This window comes from Hydra vulgaris, chromosome 08 (assembly GCF_038396675.1).
Source record: "Hydra vulgaris chromosome 08, alternate assembly HydraT2T_AEP".
Lineage (NCBI taxonomy): Eukaryota > Metazoa > Cnidaria > Hydrozoa > Anthoathecata > Hydridae > Hydra > Hydra vulgaris.
In genome coordinates, this window is record NC_088927.1 from 64828146 (window position 1) to 64855000 (window position 26855).

Below are 26855 nucleotides of genomic sequence, written 5' to 3' on the forward strand. Positions count from 1 at the left end.
AGCAAATATTTTTAAAAGTTTTGTTCTTTTGAACCACCCTAATGTATACTAATTTTAAATTATGTTTTTATTAGTATATAGTTATATACAAATTTTATTAAGGTTAAAGATATATTTATAATTGAACCAATGAAAATTTTCGTGTTGGCAGTTATAATAGCTCTAGTTGTTAAAAAAGTTAATGAAGATACTATTGAAGTTGAGAATGAAGGTATGGATCACACTAAATGTTATTATTATCCATTTATTGTATTATTGCAATGTTATTATAAACATAATTGCTTATTATTATTATTTTTATACTAAATTATTAGAGAGAAATTTGTTAACCTAATTAACTATTACAGAGATAATTTTTATTATGCTATATAGTTAAATATTATAAGTGTTGTAAATGTTTTCTTCCAAGCTGCTGAGAAGCAATTAGCATAGAGTTTCTGAAAATCTTGTTTATTGATATCTGCTGGATTGGGTTTTTGAATTTTTGAAAACAGCTGGATATCAAATAACCAATCAATAAAATTTTTAATATGATAAAAACAGAAAATTAAGTTTTATTTTCATTTTTATAAATCTTTATACAATTTAAAATACAATGGTTTCAAAAATACAAGCGCATTCAATGATTTATCAGATAACTGTGATTTTGGTGCAAAAATCAGCCAATATTGAAAATACTTGCTCAGAATTGGTAGATGTTGGCATGATTGAACAAATAGGTTTTCCGAATTTTCGATTTGTTTTTAAGTATTGCAAAATAGTGTAAATTCTTGTTATATATTTTAATAAAGCTTTTAATAGGTTATTCCTGATTTTTAATTCTCTTGATACTGAGTTTTGTATAGCTTTTTCCACTTCTTCTTCCATTGTTATTTCTTTTTCTTCAACAAAAACAATTTCACTGTTATTTTTCATTATTTTGTTTGCCAAATGTAATTCATGTTTTAATGGAATATGCAATAAATCATTCAATAATTTCATTAAATTCTTATTTTTGCATTCAGCAGTTCTTCTTTTCAAGTTTTCTATTAATGTTTTTTCCTATTTCACTGTCAGCATTACAAAGTTTATTCATCATAAACTCGATTATTGCATCCGCTGATGACAAAGAAGCATCTTGTTGGTTTGAGAGTATTAACTGAATCATATAATAAAATTAACTTGAAATTTACTTCGGCTAACATATCCTGATGTTAGAATAATAGGGTTTTATCTACTGTTAAGAGAATTTAACAAAATTTTTTATACTCTCTTTTTAAAATTAAAAGTAAAAATTTGTTAAACTTGTTAAATTAAAAGATCAAAAAATCAAATTTGTTAAATTTATTGCTAAGAATACACATTATTTATTATTTATTAAGTAATATAAATTGGTATAGATGGGTTGCTTTGTTTACATTCTAAAGCGCATGCGCAAAAAATGACAGGCAAAACATTGGAGCTAAAGCAAAGTAAGCAAAAGTTATGGTGTGAAGTTTGTACAAGTAAACTATGTAAATAGAAAAAGTCTCACACTAAAGTAGAGCCAGCACGTTAAAATGTGTCAAATTTTGTTAACCAGTATTAAAAAATACTTTGCCAATTTTTAAAAGTAATATAAATTTAAAATGTTGTTTCTTTGCGCATGCGCTAAAAAATGTAAACAAAACAACCTGTCTTTAAGGCAAAATAGCATATCGGTAGATGAGAATAATAAAGTTCACAAAATTTTTATCTCCAAATTTTCATGGTAAAGTTCATTTTCTGTTTTTAGCTATAATATTATTTTTGTGTTAAAAGTTGTATAATTTTAATATAATATTCTTTTTATTATTATTTATATAACTTAAAAATTGTTAGTTTTTGTTTTGTCAATTCCAACCTTTTTTAGTAAAGTGGGAATAAACAATTGATTTGTTGTCAAGCAATTTTAAAAATTATGAAATTAATAATGTAAGATTAATTATAAAACATAAATAATATAAAAATTATATATTTTATCAATATAAACAACAACAACTGTAAAGCATATAAATAATTAAAAATCGAAAGTTAGATTCTCTCAATGTTGAAAAATGGAGATAGAACCCTATTATTCTAACCTCACAATATCCATTTTATTAAACTCAAAAAGAAATTCAATAATATATTCTCAAACATTTATAAAACAATAAACTATATCAATTAACTAATTTTATCTAGTTTTTATGCCTAGTTTGAGCTCTGAAGAATGTCCTTTTCTTTGGACAAGTTTTATCTTGTCTTGCAAAATATGATTTGTAACTGTTGATTTTCTAAAAAAAAGACCCAGATAATTTTATGTATTTTTTTTATGTTTTCTTGAATATTTTCAAACTTTTGATAGATTTTGAACCTTTTTGATTTTGATCATCATTAGCATTAGCTTCATCTTCAAAACAATCATTCTCTATCATTCTCTATCGTTCTCAACATCAACTTTATTTAGTATTGCATTATTATTATCATCACTGTATAAATTTATTTGTATATCCTTCACTTCAAATATATTTTTTTATAATGTGTTATTCACACAGCTAAATGTATGCCATGGTTAAAACAAAACTTGTAAATTGCTCTCTCTACTATACTTAATTATCATAGGTGCACCATCACAAGTTGGCACATCAATATCATTCTCAATAGAAATTTTAAAATTTTCTAAATGAGTTTAAACTAGAACTAAGAACAAAAATTCTCACTAATCCAAGATTATACGGTTCTTTTTTTTTATCATCATTCTTTTTTTTTTTATCATTGTGTAACTTAATATTAACATAGCATTCATCCGAATACTTGTCCACTTTAATAGTGTAATACTGAATCTTCTATTACTCTTCAGCTTTTGAATAATATTGTACTCAGTTAAACTTTTTTTTTTCCATAACTTTTATGAATAAGTCCCATAAAATTGGATTCAATTTTCTAGCAGATGTTTATATATTTGGCTATTGACTCTCATATAAAATTAGATCTTGTAATTGCACTTATTGAAATTCCATTGACAACAGTTAGTTTAATCATAATTTCTTTTTGGCTACAATGTGACATGAAATCAAGCATTCTTTTTTGTTTTTTCATACCTAGCTCATCATTATCACCATCTTCATGGCTTGACTTACTTAGCAAAGTCCATGGATTTAAGGGGTAAACAGATTCTATCTGTTGACCAGCCTCACACTCCTTCTTCATCTATTAGGCTGGCGCAGATGTATTTTTAATACATTGTTTCCGGTTTAGGATGTTGAATACTGGATCTTCTTAACTTAATGCATGGGTTTTGTTTGTGTCTCTGTTTTTATGACTCTATCTATTTTCTCCTAATAAGGGTACTGCTCTAAAACTCAGTTTTATGCTTCTGAGGCTGGCTGGTAGTCAGGTTTCCTGAACTTTGTGGTAGCTCTCAGAGAGGCTGATTCCATGAACAGCTGAAAAATATCAAAGTATTAACAGTGCCATGTTGCGCATGGATGGTGTCCCTGTTTGTACTTTTGGTGTGCATTGTCAAGGCAACATTTTGAGCCCTTTGTTACTGCTTAGGGTTTATTCATAGTAATGAGGCAATTGCTTGGGCTATTAAACAGTGTACTGAGTATTGTCTATGCTTTAAGTCAAGTTCTTTAACAAATTTAAAAATGAATAAAGTACCAAAAACTATAAAACACAAAAAACCATCTTCATTATCTAATATTTGTGGTCTTCAAAGAAAATTTTCTTCTGTTGAGTCTTATCTCTTGCAAAGTTCACCAGACCTACTTGCTCTTTGTAAAACTAATTTGAATTCAGCCATCTTATAATCTTAGTGTTGATGGTTATCTTCCTTTGATTCGTCAAGACTCCAATAATCACATGCTTGGCCTGTGCATTTACATTCTTAAGAATTCACCCAATAATTGAATCCACAAAATAATCTTTTATGTGCTTAATAATTGAATCCACAAAATAATCTTTCCACAATTGAATCCACAAAATTGAATCCACAATTCAAAATTGAATCCACAATTCACAAAATTGAATCCACAAAATTGAATCCACAAAATTCCACAATTGAATCTACAAAATAATCACAAAATAATAATTGAAACCACAAAATAATCACAAAATAACCACAAATTAATAATTGAATCCACAAAAGAATCTTTTATGTGCTCGTTTAGCACCACTTCACTCTATTGCCTTTCTCTTTGTTCTATATTGCTCTCCTTCATCTCAAGACTGCACTCTTTTGGATCTTATTTCAAATCAAATTGACAAAGCCCTCTCTCTTTATCCATCAGCCAATGTTGATTGTTGTTGGTGACTTTAATGCTCATCACACTGAATGACTTGGCTCTAGTGTCAGTGACTCTGTAGGCGTTAAAGCCCACAACTTTTGCCTTTCTCAATCCCTAACTCAAATAATCAACTTTCCAACTTACTTACTTGACAACCTGAATCATTTACCATCTCTACTGAAGTTATGTTTTGTTTCTGATCCTAGTCAGTGCTCAGTTTCTCCACATCTACCCTTTGGTTTTATCTCTCTTAAACTATTATCTCATTCTTCTTCATCATCTGAATCCCTCTATCATTGTACCTCTCACAACTACCTTAAAACTGACTGGGATTCTTTTCCAAGGGACCATCATCTTCGTGATGGCCCTTGGGTAGAAATCTTTTGTCTTCCTGTCAACAAATGTGCTTTTTACTTAACTTCTTGGATTCAGGCTGGCATAGAATCTTTTATTCTCTCTCAACAATTTCAGGTCAAGCCTCACTCTTCCCAATAGTTTTCCTCACTTTGTGGTGCTGCAATTTCCTATCGAAACTGTTGCTTCCATATTTATCAGCAAAACAATTCTCTAGAAAACAAACATCTGTTTATTACTGTTAGAAACCGTTGTAAAAAGTTTTTGTCTAATTCCAAAGCCTGCTATTCTCAGATCATGAAATCTTGTCTTTCATCACAAAAATTAGGCTCTCGTGACTTCTGGAGAATCTTTAATAGTATCAATAATAAGGGCAAATCTGTTGTTCCACCTCTCTTGTATGTTTCAGACTTTGTCACCTCACCTGTAGACAAAGCTGAATTGTTTGCTCAGAACTTTTCATCAATATCATCTCTTGATTCCACTAGTTGCGTTCTACCTGATATAGCCATCAAACAGGTTGATCCATTGATTGACATTCGTATCACTCCAGCTTATCGTTTTTTTTCCTTCCTCTGAGGCATTTGAGCTTTTCAAGCATTTTCAAGCTCAAATGCCCTGTCTGGAGCATTTGAGCTTGAAAAAGATCTGACTTCTGCTACAGCATGTGGCTCACAGTGACTGGTGAACTTTAATGCAGATAAAATTCAATTTTTTTTATCCAATCTTTATTGCAATAATTTAGATTTTCCTATTTTTATGAACCGATACTGTTCTCGATAATGTACTCGATAAGTCATCTACCCTTCATCTTTTAGGATTAACTCTTACATCCGATCTTTCTTGGAAGCCATATATCAAATCTGTTGCAAAATTTGTATCTGCTAAGGATGCATCTCTTTATCGAACTCGACACTTTCTTACTCCGAATTCTAGTCCCTATCTCTATAAATCTAAAATCCGGCCTTGTACCTAATACTGTTGCCATATCTGGGGTGGATCATCTAATGATGCCCTTTCTCTTTTAGACAAGGTGCAAAAATGCATTGTAAACATAGTTGGACCTGCTCTTGCAGCTAACCTCCAACCATTATCACATCGTCGTAATGTTGCTTTTTTTTTTCTTTTCTACAAATTTTATGATGGTCGCTGCTCTAAAGAGCTAGCATCTCTTGTGCCACCTACTAAAATTCATTCTCGTGTTACTCGTCGTTTAATTAAGTGTCATTCTTTTTCTGTGACAGTTCCTAAGTGCTCCAAAAACTCTTATTCCTCTAGTTTTTTTCCTCGAACATAATTTCTTTGGAATTTTCTTCCTTCATCTTGCTTTACTGATTCATATAATTTGCAGTCTTTTAAGTTGTCTGTCAATCATTATCTTGCTCTACAATCTTCATCATTTCTCTTCTAGGAACTTTTAACTCTAATTAGTGGTTGCTTGCAGCCTTGTTGGAAGCGAAGATGTTAAAAAAAAATTTGTTATGTTATTTATTGTTGCACCTGTCTTTTACATTCTGCTTTTCCATTAGATTACTATAATTTTTTCATATTCTTTTTAAATTTCTCCATATTTTTGTTTGATGTTTTTTCTGAACTCATCAGATGGGTTAAAATAAGAGACTTTAATTTTGAAAGGATAAATAAAAACTGTAAAAATATTCACCTTAATGTTTTGTGTACTCACCTTAATGATTTGGTAATGCAAATAAATTTTTAATAAACCTTAATGTTTTGTGTATTCACCTTAATGTTTTGGTAATGCAAATAAATTTTTAAAGTTTATTTAAACAAACTATTGAACATGATTCACTTCAAAAAGTAGTTGAAAAAGTAAAACAACAAATTTCAACAAGCAATGCTCTTGTCTAATATTTTGTTGGCAACCAATTTTTAAAAAAGTTTAACGAATATCTGTAATAGGCAAACGTTGTTTCATAGAACGTCATTATAAGTAGTTAAACTTTATTCCAATAGAAAGTCATTATGAATAGTTATGCTTGAAGTTCTTCTTACAAATGTCCGATAAGCATTGCAATATAATTACAAATAAGTAACTGTATGTATATATATATAAGCATTTAATAAATATTGGATTAGAAATTGAAATTTTTAATGCTCTTGAATTTTAAAAGACTATTCAATTGATATCAAATACATTTAATGTAAATTAATTAACATTAATATATTTGTAATGATGTAGTTTTCGTAAAGGTTTTGGAAATTTATGCTATTGTAATTATGGGTTATTTAAAAGTAATATATGTTGTGGATTGTAAATACAAAGGTTGATATTTGTAAATAATATATTTGCAGTCAGATAGTAATAAAATATTAATTAATAAGTTAACTAACAAGTTAAGTCATTAGTGTTTCGGGGAAACTTAAAATAGTTCTCTACACTAGAAGGTGGTGACGCTGACACCTCTTGGTGTGGGACCACATCATTTCAAATACATTAATGGTAATATTAAAATACAACCATTAATTGCTTTCTATCAGCTTGGAAGCTGCCATTCACAATACCTTCCCCAGATTAAAGCTGAGGCTTTGGCTTTAATCAACAATCTTTCCTTCCATGATGCAATTGATCTTTTATATTACATTTAATTTATTGTAAATTTTATCATTTTTATTTGTTTTGTTTCATCACTCTTAGTTTGGTTTTTCTCAAGTTTTGTTTTTCCTTTTAAGGTAAAGTGTTGGCTCATAATGAAGTTTGGCTCCATAAAATGAAACTTGAATCAGAAACTTTAAAAAAAGAAAATTTGAAATTGCAACCACTTGATTCAACAACATTAAATAAGATGAGAGAGTTAAGATTAAAATGCAAGAAGATGAATGCTCTAATTATAGAACTTGCAATGTACACGTTATATGCAATTTTAGTATTCTTCATTGGCTATAAGACACGTGAGGGTATTGTTTTTTTTCAAACTCGCAATGTGGGAGAACTATTTAATTTGCAATTGAGGCCAGAAGTTTCATATGATGATAGTACAGTTTTTAACCAGGTTTGTTTTTTGTAATCATATATATTTTGTAGTCAACTTTAAAAATAGTTTTAAATTTAACTTAATATTAAATTTAATTTTAAATTTAACTTAGCAACATTTTAAAGTCTTTTTATTTCATTACTTTTTATAATAAAACCTTGAAGCAAAAAAGATGAAGTTTCATATGATTGTTTTATGTTTTAACTCTTGTTGTTCTAAAGGTTTATATGATTGGTTATTTTAACATTAAATTTTTATGATCCTTTTAAGCATTAAATTTTTATGATGAAATTTTTATGCTTGTTCTAACATATGCTTTTATATGATTTGTTGTTAACATAAGGTTTTATATGATTAATTGTTTTAATTTAAAGTTCTAACAAACTTATTGCATAGAGGATGCAAACGCAACATCTAACGCAAGTGTTGATAGGGAACAAATAATAGTCCAAAAAAAATCTGGGCCTCAACTTTACAAAATCAGAAATAATAATATTAAAATTTTAAAAAACATGGGCTTCTCAATTGGAAATAAAATTGATTTAAAAGTTGTGAGTTTTCTTGATGTCAATTTAACCTCTAGGTAAATTCTTGTTATCATTGTAAAAAACCGAATGATGAATCATTGTATATAGATACAAGTTCAAATCACCCCCTTCAAATCTTAAAACAAATTCCTATTTGTTGTAGTGGTGTAGTGGTAGCGGTAGTGGTGTAGTAGTAGAGCGCTCGCCTCATAAGCGAGAAGTTCCAAGTTTGATCCCCACCACATCCCTGGTAGTACCAGGCTCAACTTCTATCTCTGTGCAGCAGCCTTGTTCGTCAAGGTTCGTTTTCCGGAGTTATAGAGTTGAGAGAGGGTTGTAACCACAAATAAAAAGCATCCTCCTCAAAAAAAAAAAAAAGTGTTTTTAAAATTAATAAACAAATATATAATACTACTAAAGTAAGCTATAGCTGTACAATATATATATATATATATATATATATATATATATATTATATATATATATATATATATATATATTTATATATATATATATCTATATATATATATATGTATATATATATATATATCTATATATATATATATATCTATATATATATATATATTTATATACATATATATATATATATACATATATATATATTATATATATATATATATATATATATATATATATATATATATATATATATATATATATATATATGTATATATATATATATATATATAAATTATGTTAGTGTATTCTACAAATAGAGTGCTCAATGTTCTAAAAGAACAGAGCAATAATAAATTAGTAAAAACACTTATCTAATTTTTGATTTCTTCTACATTGTGTGTCTCCATCAGTAGGTTCATCAGGAAGATTATTCCTGATGAACCTACTGATGTTGAAACACTGTGTAGAAGAAATCAAAAATTAGATGAGCGTTTTTACTAATTTATATATATATATATATATATATATATATAATATATATATATATATATATATATATATATATATACATATATATATATATATATATATATATATATATATATATATATATATATATATATATATATATATATATATATATATATATATATATATATATGTATATTTTAAATAAAATTCAAATGAAATATATAACTAATTAAAATGACAAAATCAGACGTAAAAATATGTTTTATAGTAAAATATTAAATTTAAATGTGTATAAGTATAATTTGATAAGATTATCTTTGCAAGGCCCCTTGAAGAGATTAAAAAAAAAAAAAAACTAATAAAAACAAATCTTGATTTGGCCTAATCTCCTAGCTTGAATTTTTATTTAGCATTATATTTTATTGAAAGTTATAAACCTAAGTCAAAACTGTTATTGTTAATTATTTTAAACATTTATTTTACACCTAATTTTGATATTAGTATTTCAACTTTTTTGTTCTTAATATTTAAACATTATTTTCATTAAAATGGTAAAATTTAAGAGTAGCACATAAGTTTTGTTGTTAATTAAGATATAAATTAACAACAAAACTTACACGAAAAAATAAAAAATTAAAAGAGACAAATTTTTAGTTTTTAGACTTGTGCGAAGGGCTCATCCTGCCTCTTAAGTAGGTTTAATCAGTTTTATCTTTGAGAAGCTTCTTTCAGCAGAAGCTGTACTTACTGGAATTGTGAACATGATTAATGTAAAGATTAGGATATATTTCTTGAAAATTACTTTCTAAAGTATACTGTACAGGGTGCAGAAAAAGTTTCCGTACAAATGTATAATTTAAAAAAAATGCTTTAAATAAAGTGTAATTTGTTTCTCATCTTGTACAGAAACTTTTGCTGTTTTTGCTGTTTATATTTCTGTACGGGAACTTTTTTCGCACCCTGTGTAAGTTGTTTTACATCATTTATATATTCTGGTCAAGTGGATTTGAAAATTTGCAGTTCTTTATAAAGTGCAAAAGGATCTATATTGATGTTTTCACCTTCCCAAAGTATTTTACCTAAGTCATTAAAATGCTTGAGCAGGTCCTCACTTAACAAAAATTTTAAATAGTTTAAATCATAAATAAAACCAAAATGATCAAAATATTCATTAAATTGTTTGAATCAACATTTAGTGTTGGCTATGACTGCATCTATAATTGTGTTTTTTGTACAAAAAATATTTATATTAAATTTGTTTATATTAATTATATATTAAATTTGTTTTTGGTACAAAAAGTATAGAAAGAATTATTTATATATATATTTATATATATATTTATATATATATATATATATATATATATATATATATATATATATATATATATATATATATATATATATATATATATATATATATTATATTAAGAGGCTACAATGTTGCATTGGTTAATAAAAATGAATTTCTTAAAGAAAAAAATACTGAAAATTGTAATTACAAACAAAAAATTGAATTTCCTATGAATGGTAAATGCTTATCTAAAAATAAAATTTATTTTTAGGTAAGCATTTCAATTAAAAATGTTATTTTGTGAACACAAGTTCACAAAATAACATTTAGGCAGGGGTGACTGCCGACGGCCTCATGGTTGAGGGGGCCGTTTGTAATATTATATATTATTTATAACTGGTGGTATTTTTACATTTCTCATTTTGCTTTGCTGGAATATCTAAAAATATATTTAATTTTTCACTTTTATCATTGGATTATAATACTTTGTTTTTAAATAAATATCATTTTCTAAGTTTTTTTTTTTTTTTAACACCGTCACTTTTAAGAAGGCTGCAAGCAGCCACTATTAGAGTTGGAAGTTACTGGAAGAGTAAAGATGAAGTTTATAGAGAAAGATAACGATTGACAGACAACTTAAAAGTTTTCAAATTTTATGAATCAGGAAAGCAAGATGTAGCAAGCAAATTCCAAAGAACTGTTCTGGGAAAAAAATTAGACAAATAAAATTTTTTTGAGCACTTAGGAACAGTCACAGTCAAAGGATAAGACAAGTAACACAAGAATAAATTTTAGTAGATAGCACAAGAGACAATAGCTCTTTGGAGCAGTGCCCATTATAGTATTTGTAGAAAAGTGAAAGAGAAGCATCATTACGATAATGTGACGATGGTTGGAGGTTTTCCATGCAAGGATGTTCAATAAAAAATTCAATCATAAAATCTGAAAAATATTGATTATAAATTTATATAATGCGCTTAATCTATTCTTGTCTACCCGGGTCGAGGTTGGATGCATGAAGCGAGAATACATTCTGTGAGCGAGATTGAGTTTTTTTGGTAACATTGGGAAAAAAACAATTTTAAGCATTACCTACCATTTTAAACAAAATTAAATTTATTATGCTACAGAATAAATTAAGAACAATAAAATAAAACTATAGCTTAAAATTCACAACAACATAATTAAATAAGACAACAACATAATTAACATAATTAAACTCGGTTGAGTTAAATAAGCTAGTTTGAAATCAGCAAGTCAAAAAATCTGAATTTGATTTCGAATTCAGATTTTTTTATTAAGTTAGTTAGGTTATCTTTTATTAGGTTTTAAAATTTAATTTTAATTTAATTTTAGTGCAATTACTTAAGTGCATTTAGTGCAGTTATTGTGTTTAACTACAATCTGTTATAAAAATAAAAACTTGAAAAATAAAAAAGAATAAAAATTACAAAAGAATATCTTACACTGTTTTAAATTAAATTCAACTCATTATTTAATTAATTACACAAGCAAATTTAAAATCTTGATTTAAAGTTACTACCATAAAAAAATAATCAAAATTAAAACCTAAAATTCATGAAAGTACCTCGCTATAATTTTTTTCATTAGTCCAAAATCATGTTTGAAAACTTACGAGAGACATAGATATAGGAAGAACATGGGAATCTGGTGCATCGAAAAGAAAAAGAAAGACTGAAACAGTAATCAAACTGAGCTATGAATCCTAGTATGATGAAATTTTCTAAGCAAACCCCTTTCAACTGTTACTACTCCATAGTCTCCTGCTGAATCTCTTGGCCAAGTTTCTTTGGTTTCTGAAACAGAACCAGCTTTAGAGTTGAATGCATCAGCTGTGACCCAAGAGTTTGAATGCAATAAAGATTTGGAAAGTCATAAGATTTGTGACTCAACAAATCAGCAATTCATTCAAGTGATTCATTTATAAACTGGCTGACTGGAAATTTGGATATTGTATAGACATGAAAAAAATCAAGGACACATGGAGTGCATGGTTAAATGGATGGAATTTTATAAAAGAATCAAATACGGAAAAACAATAGATGAGGGAAACGAGAGATTATTTTCTGACATTTTGTTTATTTTATTACCATTATAGTAACTACAGGAGAGTATTCGACAAGTTCTATAATACAAGAAAAAAACAGAAATGGTTTGGATATACAAAATTGTAGAGGACAGAGATATGTTAACGACACTAATAAGGTAGGTATTAGTAAAGGTGTCAAAACAAGATTACTTAACATTAATCCAAGAGCATTCTTAACACTGTGCACATGTCATAACTAGAATTTACTTTTAATAGATGCAGCTAATACTTCTACAACAGCTAAAACATCTTTTGGCTTTATTAATAAAATCTATGTGCTCTTCTCTAAGTCAAGCAAGCATTGGAAACTTATAAAAGCTAAATTGAAAACAACAGTAAAACTTCTTTCATAGATACGATTGAAAAGTAGAAAAGGAGCAGTAAAAGCTATAGATTTTAGAAAAGCGTTTGTGGAAAAGACCACTTACAAAATTAAGTCACAATTTAAAGAAAAAAAGAATAGCAAGAAAATGAGTGTTCGGTTATAAACACATACATGGATGAACCTATATAGTCTGCTAAACACAATATAAAGTTAATTTTTTCAACACAATTATAGATGCAGTCATGGTCAACACTGAATGTTGATTCAAAACGCTTAATGAATATTTTGGTCGTTTTGGTTTTGTTTATGGTTTAAATTATTTAAAATTTTTGCTAAGTGAGGACCTGCTCAAGCATTTTAATGACTTAGGTAAAATACTTTGGGAAGGTGAAAACATCAATATAGATCCTTTTGCACTTTATAAAGAACTGCAAATTTTAAAATCCACTTTACCAGAAAATATAAATGATGTAAAACAACTTACACAGGGTGCGAAAAAAGTTCCCGTACAGAAATATAAACAGCAAAAACAGCAAAAGTTTCTGTAAAAGATGAGAAACAAATTACACTTTATTTAAAGCATTTTTTTTAAATTATACATTTGTACGGAAACTTTTTCTGCACCCTGTACAGTATACTTTAGAAAGTAATTTTCAAGAAATATATCCTAATCTTTACATTAATCATGTTCACAATTCCAGTAAGTACAGCTTCTGCTGAGAGAAGCTTCTCAAAGATAAAACTGATTAAGACCTACTTAAGAGGCAAGATGAGCCCTTCGCACAAGTCTAAAAACTAAAAATTTGTCTCTTTTAATTTTTTATTTTTTCGTGTAAGTTTTGTTGTTAATTCATTTCTTAACTAACAACAATACTCATGTGCTACTCTAAATTTTACTATAGTTTTAATGAAAATAATGTTTAAATATTAAGAACAAAAAAGTTGAAATACTAATATCAAAATTAGGTGTAAAATAAATGTTTAAAATAATTAACAATAACAGTTCTGACTTGTGTTTATAACTTTCAATAAAATATAATACTGAATAAAAATTCAAGCTAGGAGATTAGGCCAAATTAAGATTTGTTTTTATTAGTTGTTTTTTTTTTAATCTCTTCAAGGGGCCTTGCAAAGATAATCTTATCAAATTATACTTATACACATTTAAATTTAATATTTTACTATAAAAACATATTTTTACGTCTGATTTTGTCATTTTAATTAGTTATATATTTCATTTGAATTTTATTCAATATATATATATATATATATATATATATATATATATATATATATATATATATATATATATATATGTATATATATATATATATATATATATATATATATATATATATATATATATATATATATATATATATATATACATATATATAAATTAGTAAAAACACTTATCTAATTTTTGATTTCTTCTACACAGTGTTTCACCATCAGTATGTTCATCAGGAATAATCTTCCTGACAAACCTACTGATTGAGAATCGCAATGTAGAAGAAATCAAAAATTAAATAAGTGTTTTTTCTAATTTATTATTGCTCTGTTCTTTTAGAACATTGAGCACTCTATTTGTAGAATACACTAACATAATTTATATATATATATATATATGTATATATATATATATATTCATATATATATATATATATATATATATATATATATATATATATATATATATATATATATATATATGTATATATATATATATATTTATATATATATATATTCTATCTATTTTATCTATATAATTTCAATGCTTAATATTAACAATAAAGATATTCAATTGTTTAAATGTTAAAAAAATTCATTGAAAGAGATCAAATTGTGATCCCAAAAAAAGTCTTTTTAAAAGTAATGTTTATCAAAGTTTGTTTTGAAAAATGGTTTTAATTTTCTTTTGTAGGCAAAACTTCCCCAAGCAATATTAGTTTCATTAATACAGCAATGTGTAAAGAAATAATATAGTTAAGTTAAATATCGTTTTTAAAAAACGCTTCTTGTTTTATTTAAAACTTCAATAATTTTTGAAATTTTACTGCATAAGCTAAGCATAAGCATGAAAAAAATTTCCATTTTTTACCTATAATAATACCGAAAGAGCAATAAGAGAATAAAAGTATCATCAGCAATCATAATTGTTGTTAATTTTGAAGCTTTATAGATACAACATTTAGAAATATCAGGTGTCACAGTATAGATTCTTGTCAAACTCAACAGGTTTAGAAAAATAACAAATTATTTGTGATGTTTTATATGGCTTTAAAGTAGCATTAAAACACTAATGCCATAATATTAAAGATACTTTAAAAATTATTCCATGATTAATAGTAAGAAAAAAGCCTTTAATGAGTCAAGAAATCAAAGTAGAAAGGTGATGTCTGATGTTAAGCTCCCTAACTACTAGTTTACCAAATCTTGGATCTTATCTCAGAAGTTAGACTCTAGAGACTTTTGGAAAATCTTTAACAGCATCATTAACAACGGTAAGTTTAACATTTCATCTCTTATTCATGGGACTGATCTTTTTCCGCTCCCAATCATAAGGTGAAAATGTTTGTGAAGAGCTTTTATTCTAATTTGACTAGTGAATTTCAACTACAACAAAACTCAGTTATTTAATGCAAACAACACAATACTGACATTTCTATATTTATGATTGGCAACCTTCTCGCTGAGTCATCTTCTCTTATTTTCTCTTTACGTCTTCTTTGGTTATCATTTATTTATGGAAACCTTACATACAATCGATTAGTACTGATAAGTAGCTTCTCTTTATCTTGCTTGGTTCTTACTCCTGATTCCATTTTCTACCTTTACAAATCTCTTATTTGTTTCTGTATAGAACACTGTTGTCATATTTTGGGTGGTTCTTCTAATGATACTCTTTTTTAGACAAACATTTTAAACATAAATGGGCTTGCACTACCTGCCAAGCTTATGCTACTCTCCCATTGTCATAAGGTTGCATCTTTTTTCTTTTGTACAAATACTATCATGGTTGCTGCTCAAAGGAGCGATCATCTCTAGTTCTATCTACCAAATTCATTCTTCCTTGGCTCGTTATTTAGCAAAGTTACTTCCTTATACTGTATCTGTCTTTGCATGCTCTAAAAACTTTTATTTGTCTAGTTTAGTTTACCTGTACTTCAACCTTTTAAAACTCTTTCCTACCTTTAAGTTTCCCTGACTCATACAACCTACAGCAAGTCTTTTGTCAACTGCTTCCTTGCTCTTTAACTCTTTTCATTTTCTTTTTGTAACTCCCAACTGAACATTGGTTGCTCACAGCCTTGCTGGGCAAACAACCAATATTCAGTTGGGAGTTACAAAAAGAAAATGATAATTACTCACATTTGATAGTTCATAACCTTTTAAGTATATGCATAATTTCAGCTGTTTTCAATTGATCAGTAAAATTCTTTGATTAATTGAATTTAAAAAAAAAAGACTTATCTCTAACTATATTAATATTTAAAATGTCAGGACCAACTGACAATATAAATAGTGATAAAATTTAAAACTTATTTTCAGCATTTTAAAACCAAATTCCTCTCCTGAAAAAGATAAATTAAATGTATTGTAATTGTAAACTTGGGATTAATGGAAACACATAGTCATTCATTGGATCTATTATATTAGGAATGCTTTTAACTAAATTATTTTGTACAGATTTTTTTTAGATATATTTCCTACTTTCCTAGTAAATTATAGTTGTTTCTTTTATATAACTTTTTTCTTTGACTAAAAGTTAAAATTAAAAGATTAAACAAGGAATTAAATAAGGAAGGAGAATGTAAGAAAACAAGAGAACTGTAAACTATAAGGGCAAAGCAAGAAAAAAGAAGAACTATTAATTATAAGGAGAAAGCAAAAATAAAGTTTTAAAATAGAGCTGGTAGAATAATTCTGATTTTGATAGAGAAACAAAACAATAAACAAAACAATGAAATGAACAAAAATAACAAATAATAAAAAAAAAAAACAATAAACCAAGCAAAACCATGAATATCAGATTGTGATTCTTCAAAATTAAAAAAATAAAATTACCTCAGAAATTGGTAAAGGTGAAGTTGAAATAAAACATTTTGAAGCTTTTGAAAAAAAAAGCTAAATGCATGCATGAAAATGTATTACTATAGTTATATGAAATGTATTACTTAACCAAAAATATGAATAAATAGATAAATAGATAAATTTATATTTTTATAGTAAGTTATAGATGTTTCTTATATTTTTTTTTGAAAAGTTAAAATTAAAAGATTAAACAGGAATTTCAAAGTCAACTATAAAGAAGGAGAATGCAAGAAGAAAGGAGAACTGAAAACTATAGGGAGAAAGCAAGAAGGACCCTTAACTCCATAATGAGTATCATATTGTGATTCTTCAAAATGAGAATAAATAAAATTTCTCAGAAATTGGTAAATGTGAAATTGAAATGACCAAAAAATATTGAAAACGTCAAAAAAATTATAAATATGAAGCTTAGTCTAATCATTACACAGAAATAGGATAATGGAATGGGTTCCAATTCATTTATGAGTTATATAAAGCTTTTTGTTATTTTAAGAATTATCAAAAGTAAAAAAAAAATTATTGATGCAAGCTTCCACCAGCGCACAGTGCAGATGGAACTCTATAGCATCATGTTTTTATTTCCTGCTTTCTTTACTTTATAAAAAATGTGAAATTTATTGACAACAATTATCTGTGAAGCATTTTAAGAATTTTTTTTTTAAGCTCTTTTTATCAAACATCTTGTTCAACATGATTTTTAAATACAGTTTTTTATTAGCTGTATATATTTTGGTAGCTAATTGATTTGAAATTTTTGACAACAGTTTTTTTTGTTAAAGTAATTTTTAACAAGACCCTCAGTATATTGTTTGTTAGACCAGTTTTTATTAATAATTTAATTTTTCTCAGGCTATAGGAGGCGATAGAGCTATAGCATATAGAATTTTAAAAATGTTATAACCCTAGTGTCTTTTATATATATATATATATATATATATATATATATATATATATATATATATATATTCACATTCAATCATAAAATTTTGGGTTATAGGTTTTTATACAATTTTGAATACAATATGTTTAGATTTTTATTTATAAATGGTTGTTCTTTATAGATTCAATCTTCAAATGACTTTTGGCCGTGGATGGAGAATTTTTTTTTACCTCAGGTTTATCCAGATCCTTGGCATAATTTGAGTAAATTATATGAAAATGCAGACAAGAAAGATTTTCCTGGAAAACTGTTTTTAAATGATCTTACCTCAAAGATTGTGAATGGAATAAGAGTTCGACAAATTCGAGTGCAGCCAAGTAAGATATTACATAAATTTGAAACTAATTTATATAATAATCTATAAGATACAAAATGAGTTTATAAATTTTAATTAACATTTAATTTTGTGTAAACTTTGATTTTTATAGATTGATTTTTTCAGAATATTTGATGACTTAAGGAAAGTGAAGTATTCATAGAAGCAATAATAATGATTTTGGTTTTTAGTTTGATCTCTTTGTTTTTTTCAAGTTTGTAACTTATATTTATAATTTTTTTTATTTATTTGTTTTAAATGTTTGCACACAAACAGGGTCTGTTTACTTTGGAACACTTTGAGCTGTATTAGCCCAAGAAATGCAAAGAAAGAATTATTGTTTAATTTAAGTGTTAGTTAAAGTTATCAAAAGTTGGACAGATATTATATAGGATATCAAGTCAAAGATTATATAGGAGATGGTATCCTTGGTATAAGTTGTGTGTATGAACCACACAAGTTTAACAGAGTTTACTTTGGTCATGTTGTCTTATATTTTCTTTTTAATTTTTAGATATCAAAACATGGGTTTGCTAGTTGTGGTCAATAATCGTTTTTTGTCATTTTTGTTTAAAACATAAATGCTAGTCTTAAAAAGTATTGTGGTCAATGTTGTTAATGTTATTTAGCCTGACAGAATGTTATTAATGTTATTTAGCCTGACATAATATTATTAATGTTATTTAGCCTGGCAGAATATTATTAATATTATATAGCCTGACAGAATGTTATCAATGTTATTTAGTCTGACAGAGTAATACATTTTTTAAGAAGTTAGAATAAAGAAGAATTATAAAGTTAAAAAATTCCTTTTTTTATTTTGTACTAAAGAAGTTGTATAGTTTTTAACTTGCAGGTAAAGACTATAAATATGCCTCAATTATAATGGGTGCTAGATTTTAAAGTTTTGTCTTTCACCCCAGTTATCTCAAACTAAGCAGAAATAGATTAACCCATTATTATTATAACAGGAAGTGCTTAATTTGTCAACTTTTAAAATTTTCAATAAATGCTCAGCAAGTAAAAAGCTGTTAAAATAAAGTGTAAACAAGTTGTCACATGGTATTTAAATTTTTGAAATATTTTAATGTAAAACTGCTTATAGAGTAATTTAATTATTGTTTGGTATTTTAATTAACAGATAATTTTGTTAATAAGTTAATAAATTTTAAGAAAAATAAACTGTATAATGCATTATGCTCATTTTTATTGTATATTAGTTTAATGGTTAAATTAAATAAGATAATAATTGAGAAATGTTTGAGAAATGTCATAACCGAGTGTGTCACAGTTTGATCAAAGTTGGCTTTAAGTCTGTTGCTCAGATTTAATATTTGATTTATATTTAAGATCATGCATGCTAACCTTTTGTGTTGTTTTCTAGATTCATGCATGAAGCCGAACTTGGTTGCTGAGTATATTAAAATAGATTGCTTGTCTCAATATTTTTCTGCATCAGAAGAAACTAGAGATTTTTATTTAAATTGGACGTCTCCAAAACAGAGTAGTTCAACCAAGGATTCATTAAAAACACCATGGAGTTATCAAACATGGCAAGAACTTGATGGGTACCCATTTGCAGCAGATTTAGACACATACTATGGTGGAGGTTATATTATAGAAATCTTTCCTAAATGGAAAAACAAGGAATTACTGGAACAAGTTAAGGATTCTAGATGGATTGATAGACAAACTAGGGCTATAATAATTGAGTTTGCTTTGTTTAATGCTGCTACTAATTATTTTGATATGATCATAATGGTTTTGGAATTTCCTGCGTCTGGTGGAGTTGTTCCTAACTTTTCAATTATTACATTTAACTTATACTCAATGACCAAAGTATTTGGAATTACCATGTTGGTTTCTCAAATATTGTTTATTTTGATGATGTTAGTGATTACAGTTCGAGAATGTCGCTTTTTGTATCGAGCAGGTTGGATGTACTTTTTAGAATTTTGGAACTTAGTTGAGGCTGCAATAATTACACTTTCATACATTGCTGTAGGATTTTTTTTTTATAAAGGTAGCTTACTAGACTTTTATCTTTTATTGTTTGATGTAGTCAAGATTTAAAAGATTTTACTCTTCCTCACCTAAAAATTCAAATTTAAAGGAGTTTCATTTAATAGTTTAAAATATTTTATTTAATAGTTTATAATTCATTTAATTTTTTTATAAGACTATCTGGGAAAGTCTTTATTGAAAAGATTATCTACTAAGAAACCACAGATATTTATCAACTTCCAGTTTGCATCTTACTGGGACTTGACATATGTAAACATTGTAGCGCTAATTGTTTTTTTTGTAACTTTAAAGTTCATTAAACTCTTGCGGTTCAATCGTCGAATTTCAATGCTATCTTCGACTTTAAAAGCTGGTTGGTATCCTTTATCAATGTTTGGAATTATAGTTCTCATCATTTTGTGTTCATTTATATTTTCATGCAACATAATGTTTGGTAAAATTTTAAACCTTTTTTTTCTGTTTAGTTATTTTGTATTGTTCTGTGATTGCTTCATTTTTTTAGTCATACAAAAGTTATACAAAGGTTTATGAAACTTATTGCTTTAGTTTTTGTATTTTTTTTTCTTTTGTTGTACATGTTTTATATTTGAAATTCTATATTATACATTGTAACTAATGGTAAGCCTAACATTTACTTAAACTTTTTGTGGAAAAAAGTTATTTCAAAATTTAATTTTAAAATAGGAGGTTTTTTTAACAAGCTATTGTTTGTTCAACTTTTATAACTCTATAATTTTTTTAATGGTTCACACACACACCCAGTTTAAGAAATAAGTGATTTTTAAACCCATCTATAAATTTTATAATCAACAAATTTGCTCCATGTTAAAGTATTGAGAATACTGATAATTTAAAATAGTGATGAGTCACAACAGTAAATATTTTTGTACTCATGACAACCATGATTTGCAACGTTTGTTGAGATGTAAGTTTATGTTGACCAAAATGAATTAATAAATTTGTACAACTTCAAATTTTGATTGAACAAGAAAGATTTAAAAACAAAAAGATTTTTTTAAATGTTACTTTTTTACTGTGATTTTTAAATATTTCATCACTGCATTCCAAAAACCATTTGAATTAATAGTTACTTATACAGTTATACTGTGGTAGAGTTATAAAATTATTATTACATTTATACTGGAAAATATGCATAGCAAAATTTTTAATCCATTGTTTAAGAAATTTATTTCTTATAACAAGAAATATATATTTTTTAAATAAATTGCGTAGTAAGAAATTTGTTTCCTAAAACCAAAAATATATTGTTTTTAATCAGAAATTCAATTTTGCTGTATATAAACATGTGATTTCATTGGTATACAGTGTGCCATAATAAAAATGGAACATTTTGTTAAAATTTTTTACTTTATACTATGTTAAAAACAAAGAAATACTCGTATTTTTTTGCTTTAAATAAACTAATAAACTTTGTGTAATGTGTTGTTTGCTTTCTAAAAATTTTATCTCTAATAGGTTTGTACTGATAAAAACATCTAATTTTATTTAGTTTTAATTGCATTTAATTTTAATTGTATTTAATTTTAATTTTATTTAATTTTGGTTTTTATTTATTTTTATTTAATTTTATTTATTTTCATTTAAATTTAGAAAACTAATTCATTAACATAGTTAAGTTTTTAACAATTTTTTATTGGATTTTTATATTTGAATGAATTAAATTTTAAACTAAATTATTTGCATAGTTAAGTATATTTGTGTCCATTTTGAATGAATATGTCTAAATATATAAAGTATTACATTTGATAAAAAATCGGAGAATGAATCTAAATAAACTTGTTATTGCATAATTTATTGCACATATATAATATATATATATATATATATATATATATATATATATATATATATATATATATATATATATATATATATATATATATATATATATATATTAGGGATATGACTTTTTAATTTTTTTTCAAATAAAATGTTTCCTGTATCATAAATCGATGAACTTTTACCTAAAATCATGAAAAAAGGCCCAAATAGCTTTCTGCAACAAAAAAAGGTCACCCCAAAATAAAAATTTGATTTACCATTTTTATACATTCATTTTTGACCGATGTTTTAATCTTAAGCTTAATTCTCAGCTTAATTCTATTTATTTCATTATTTTGTTATGAATTTATAAATATAACGCCACACGTTACCATGGCAACGAAACGGCCGTGTGCCGGCAAATACTTGGAATTGTTATGTGATGACGTCATTGTGTTACCACGGTGATATAGACGACTGTAACAGACTGTAGAAGATTATAGAACTTAGTAGAACATTCTGGAAGCTCTAAATAATTATATAAGCGAGCTGCTGTCAGAGCTCAGTGTTGATAATGTGAATAGTTCTATGAAGTACTCTGCGTGTAACTGAGCTAATAAGGAACTACTGTAGCGAACTAAAGACGCTGTAAGTGTACGAAGTATAAGTAGTTGTAGCATTATCGTTAGGATACGGACTGGATTATCGAACTGTTATCAACATTGACTGGATTATCGAACTATAATTGGATTACTATACAGTTAAAGTATTTTATTAATTAATCGACTTTATTAAACGGATATTTACGCTCAGCTATCCGTAAAGTCGTAACAATATTATATGATGTCTCACAAGAAAAGTCATACCACAGTAACAAAGAACAAGAAGACTTGGACTAAAAATTTGGTGAGATTTCAAGAGTCACACAGAAGAAGAGGAAGCGTGGCTGTAGAAGAACATTCACTCGATGAAAAATCCAGAATACCACTTCAATTGCAGATCGTAGGAAGATACCAGTTTCTCGGAGCATATGTTAAAGGAAGAAAAGAACGAATAGACCAAATTTCTAAGGAAATTACAAAATTGTGGGACAATAAACTGAATTTTCCACGTGTGTCTGATCAAGTGATAAGAGCAAAGCTTATGAAGGTGCTGAAGGTCTATGATGAATGTGTCAAGCGTGGAAAATATGATGTTCTCAATGCATTATTTGACATCACGAAAGTGAATGGCCAGTGGTTATCCTCGGAAGATAAACGTCTATACCACCTACAAAAAGAAAGTAAAGGACAGGTGGGGTACTCAACAGGACAAGTGGCAAGTAAAGAAACCATTCACCCTTCCAAGAGAAGGAAAGTCCAGTCTGGAACAGCAATACCTTCCACATCACAAGTCCTGTCTACCACAGACAGTGGTACTGAATCTGAAAACTGCAAAAGTAAGAGTGAAGATGATGAAGACGACGACGGTGATAAAGACGATGATGAGGACACTCAGAAAAAAACTAGAAAGCACTACAAAAGTAAATTTGCTGTAAGTATGGTTACATCAAGTGGAGTTTCCACAAAAAAAGCTGCTAAAATATGCAATGTATTATCACAACAAGGTATTGATATTCCAACTCCAAGTCAATCAGCAATTTACAAGTCCATATTCAAAGAGGCAGGTAAATTAAAAAAAGAAATGATACAACAACTTAAAATGGAACAGTGGTCCTTACACTTTGACGGCAAACGAATAGATGATAAGGAATATCAGGTAGTTGTACTTCAGAATGAAAGAACTGACGTGAAACTTGATGCACTGCGTTTAAAAGATGGCAAAGCTGAAACTGTTGCTGAAAAAATTGCCAAACTTATTGATGAATACAATTTGTGGAATTCAATTAAGATGATCATTACTGATACAACAAACGTCAATACTGGGAAGAGAAATGGAGTTGTTGTGAAGTTGCAACGTATGTTTAAATTAAAGGGTGTCACAATACCACAATTTATCGGTTGTCAGCATCACGTACTAGACAGGATTCTCCGTCTGGTGATGGACGAAGAACTTGGGGGTGATACCAAATCTCCAAACATTGAATACCCATTTGTGTCTGAACTGTTGAATAAGTATGATGAACTGAAGGATAAGTTTGTGAATGGAACTGTAGAAATTCTTGATAAATCAGGGTGGAGAGACGATATGAAGTTTTTGTACCATTTAACAAGAGTGTTTAGGTTCTATGAAGAACAAAGAAACTTCCCTCTGATTCACTTTCAGAACATTCCTAATATGAGCAATGCCAGATGGAACTCAAGAGCCATTCTCGCCATTCTGGCGTTCATTCTTATGCCTGAAGCGAGAAAGAATTTGGAGAAGGTTTGCAGGTTCATTTCATATGAGTGGGCAGAACATTGGTTTAGTAGTCAAAAGTACAATGACAATGACTTCAAGAATTTATCTGATGTATTGAAGCCTTACAAAAAGGCATTGCAGTCATTCAAAAATCACTGGAAGAAAGAGCCATCCGTCATCGACATACCACGAAGTAATCAGATAGCTGAACGTGCAATCAAGGTGATGCAAGACCTGTATGCTTCCTGCAGAAAGAAAGACAAACTGCAACTTCGATTCATTTTAAGTAATAAACGCTAGACTCTTTATGAGACGTGAGCATCATGTGACCCATGTACTAAACACAGTAGGCCTATAGACACAGACAGTTATGTATATTGTTGTACTAGACGCTTTGATACTGTTAATTTTGTAATACTTGTATAATTATATATCACATAATGTTTTTTGTTATATCACAGTACATGTTGCATAAATAAATAAAATAACAACAGGAGTATGACTCTTACAACATCTTCAGCCTTTAATATTCATTTACTGTACAAAAGTGTACCTATTGAAAATTCGATTTTTTGGTTTTGGGGTGACCTTTTTTCAAAATATGTCAAAATGAAACATCTATTCGTTCTTTTTACATAAAAGTTCATTGAATTACGATACAGGCCTAGTAGGTTGCAAAAAAGTCATATCCCTAATATATATATATATATATATATTATATTATATTATATTATATATATTCAGAAAATAAAATGATTTCATATCTCAGAGGTACTTGCATTTTTATGTTTCTTTTGCTTTGTAAATACACCACAAAAAATTTGAGGAACATCGGACTATATTTAGAACTGCCTCATCGATCTCGAAATTTCAGCATTTCAGTATTTTTTAAGAATATTCCCAAAAATTAATTTTTTTTTATTAACATAAAAAATATGCAACAAATTTTATATCTTTACAGTAAGTTAAAAGGAAGTTTTATTTTAATACTTTTTTCATTAAAATTGTTCAGTTTTCACTGTTTGTTCCATGTGTTCAGTTAACTGTTCAGTTACAACCAACATCTGAAAGTAACGCTGATTTCTTTGTATTTGGAAATCTTTGCAGGTGACTTTCCACCATTTAGAAACAAATATTGTTTTTGCTCTTCTTGTTTTGTTATTGTAGAATTAAATGCAGTGGTTAGAGCAATTCCTCTTTCTGCACTGTCATTGACAATTTTTAGTTCCTTAATGGGTTTTTTTTGCAGCATGATAATTTGGAATATCTGACCACTTCTCAACATCCTCTATCAGATAGGACATGTCTAACTGTAAGGCATCAAAAAAGAAATATGAGGATGATCAAATGAAATACTCCAGAGGTTTTGCACTCAGATCTTCAGTTCCATTGTATCAGATTGATCGAGTTCTTGATTGTTGGCAAACTGATCTTGCAATTTTGCTACCATAAGTTTTTTCATCATAGCAGGCACCAGATCAGAAGACAGACCAAGCGGTACTAGTTCTTCTCCAAAATACCATAAATGTTGACCCACTGCTTTCAACAAACTTTCAATGAGTATGAGCAGGTTATCCATGCTTTTACATAGATAAGAGCAACAAGCAAACTAAATTCCAAGAACTCTGAACTTTCACGTTTGGTGAGCTTAAGTTGAGTTTTAAATCTTTAAAACATAGATTATTTTAGACATCCGCCTCGTGTGGTGAAAAGCACCAGGAACTTAGAACCGTATGCCTTGAGGTGAAATATCTCCAAGAAAGATCAAAGTAAGTTCCAAAAGTTCATGATAATCTTCTCTGGGTAAATTTCCTGCCTTTCCATTCAGCACTCCTAAAATAAAATCAACTACCCCTCTCTTCAATTCTTTAAGTTCTTTTTTTAAATGATGATCGGTGCAAGCTGTATATGTTTCTTGGTATATGTTTGGCCAATATTCCTGAAATCGATGAAACACAACACATTTGGGCCAGAGGATAGACCGAAAACTGCCTTGAAGACATTGCTACACAGAACTACTTGCACAGAACTACTTGCTTGAAGACATTGCTACACATGATGGTGACATGCCAACCAGAGCAGATTTCACGTTTTCTTTCTAAAATCGATATGTGTTTGATGCTGTAGTGTCGAAAGAAATTGCAACTATTTGATTTTGCATTTTCCAATCAGAAATGGCAACCATTGTTGCATTTGCTATAAGCTCACCAGTCCCTTGTGCCAGTTTAGGAATTGCCAAAAATTTTTCTGTTCCTAATCCCGAAACTAGAATCGCCTGACAATCAACTTTTTTGGGCCCACCTGAAATTGCTGGCAAAAGTTTCCATTAATTTGAATGACCAAAGGTTCCTCGGAACTAAAGGCTGCCTTAACATTAGTATAATGTTGAAAACGATGCTTCATTCGGCTTCTTCTAATGCTACTACGAGATATAGGTAGTTTTGATATATTAGCGTCACCATACATTAGGGTGGCTGCTGTTAAGATATATGCTGCTTTTCTGTCACTTACATTTGTATGATCAAGCGCAGATGCAAGTGCTGAAGGAATGACATCTAAAGCAGATACCTCTGCACGTTTAGAAGTTGATGG

At 27.8% G+C, this 26855-nt stretch overlaps 1 protein-coding gene across 1 annotated transcript in view; it reads left to right on the forward strand.

The window, feature by feature from the left end:
- LOC101238025 (uncharacterized) overlaps nucleotides 1-26855 on the forward strand; it is a 167948-nt gene that overhangs the window by 130663 nt on the left and 10430 nt on the right. The window contains exons 26-30 of the mRNA XM_065804169.1: nucleotides 103-211; nucleotides 7317-7636; nucleotides 17922-18117; nucleotides 19501-20139; nucleotides 20296-20574. Of these exons, the coding sequence (XP_065660241.1) occupies nucleotides 103-211; nucleotides 7317-7636; nucleotides 17922-18117; nucleotides 19501-20139; nucleotides 20296-20574 (1543 nt within the window). The remainder of the gene's footprint in view (nucleotides 1-102; nucleotides 212-7316; nucleotides 7637-17921; nucleotides 18118-19500; nucleotides 20140-20295; nucleotides 20575-26855) is intronic.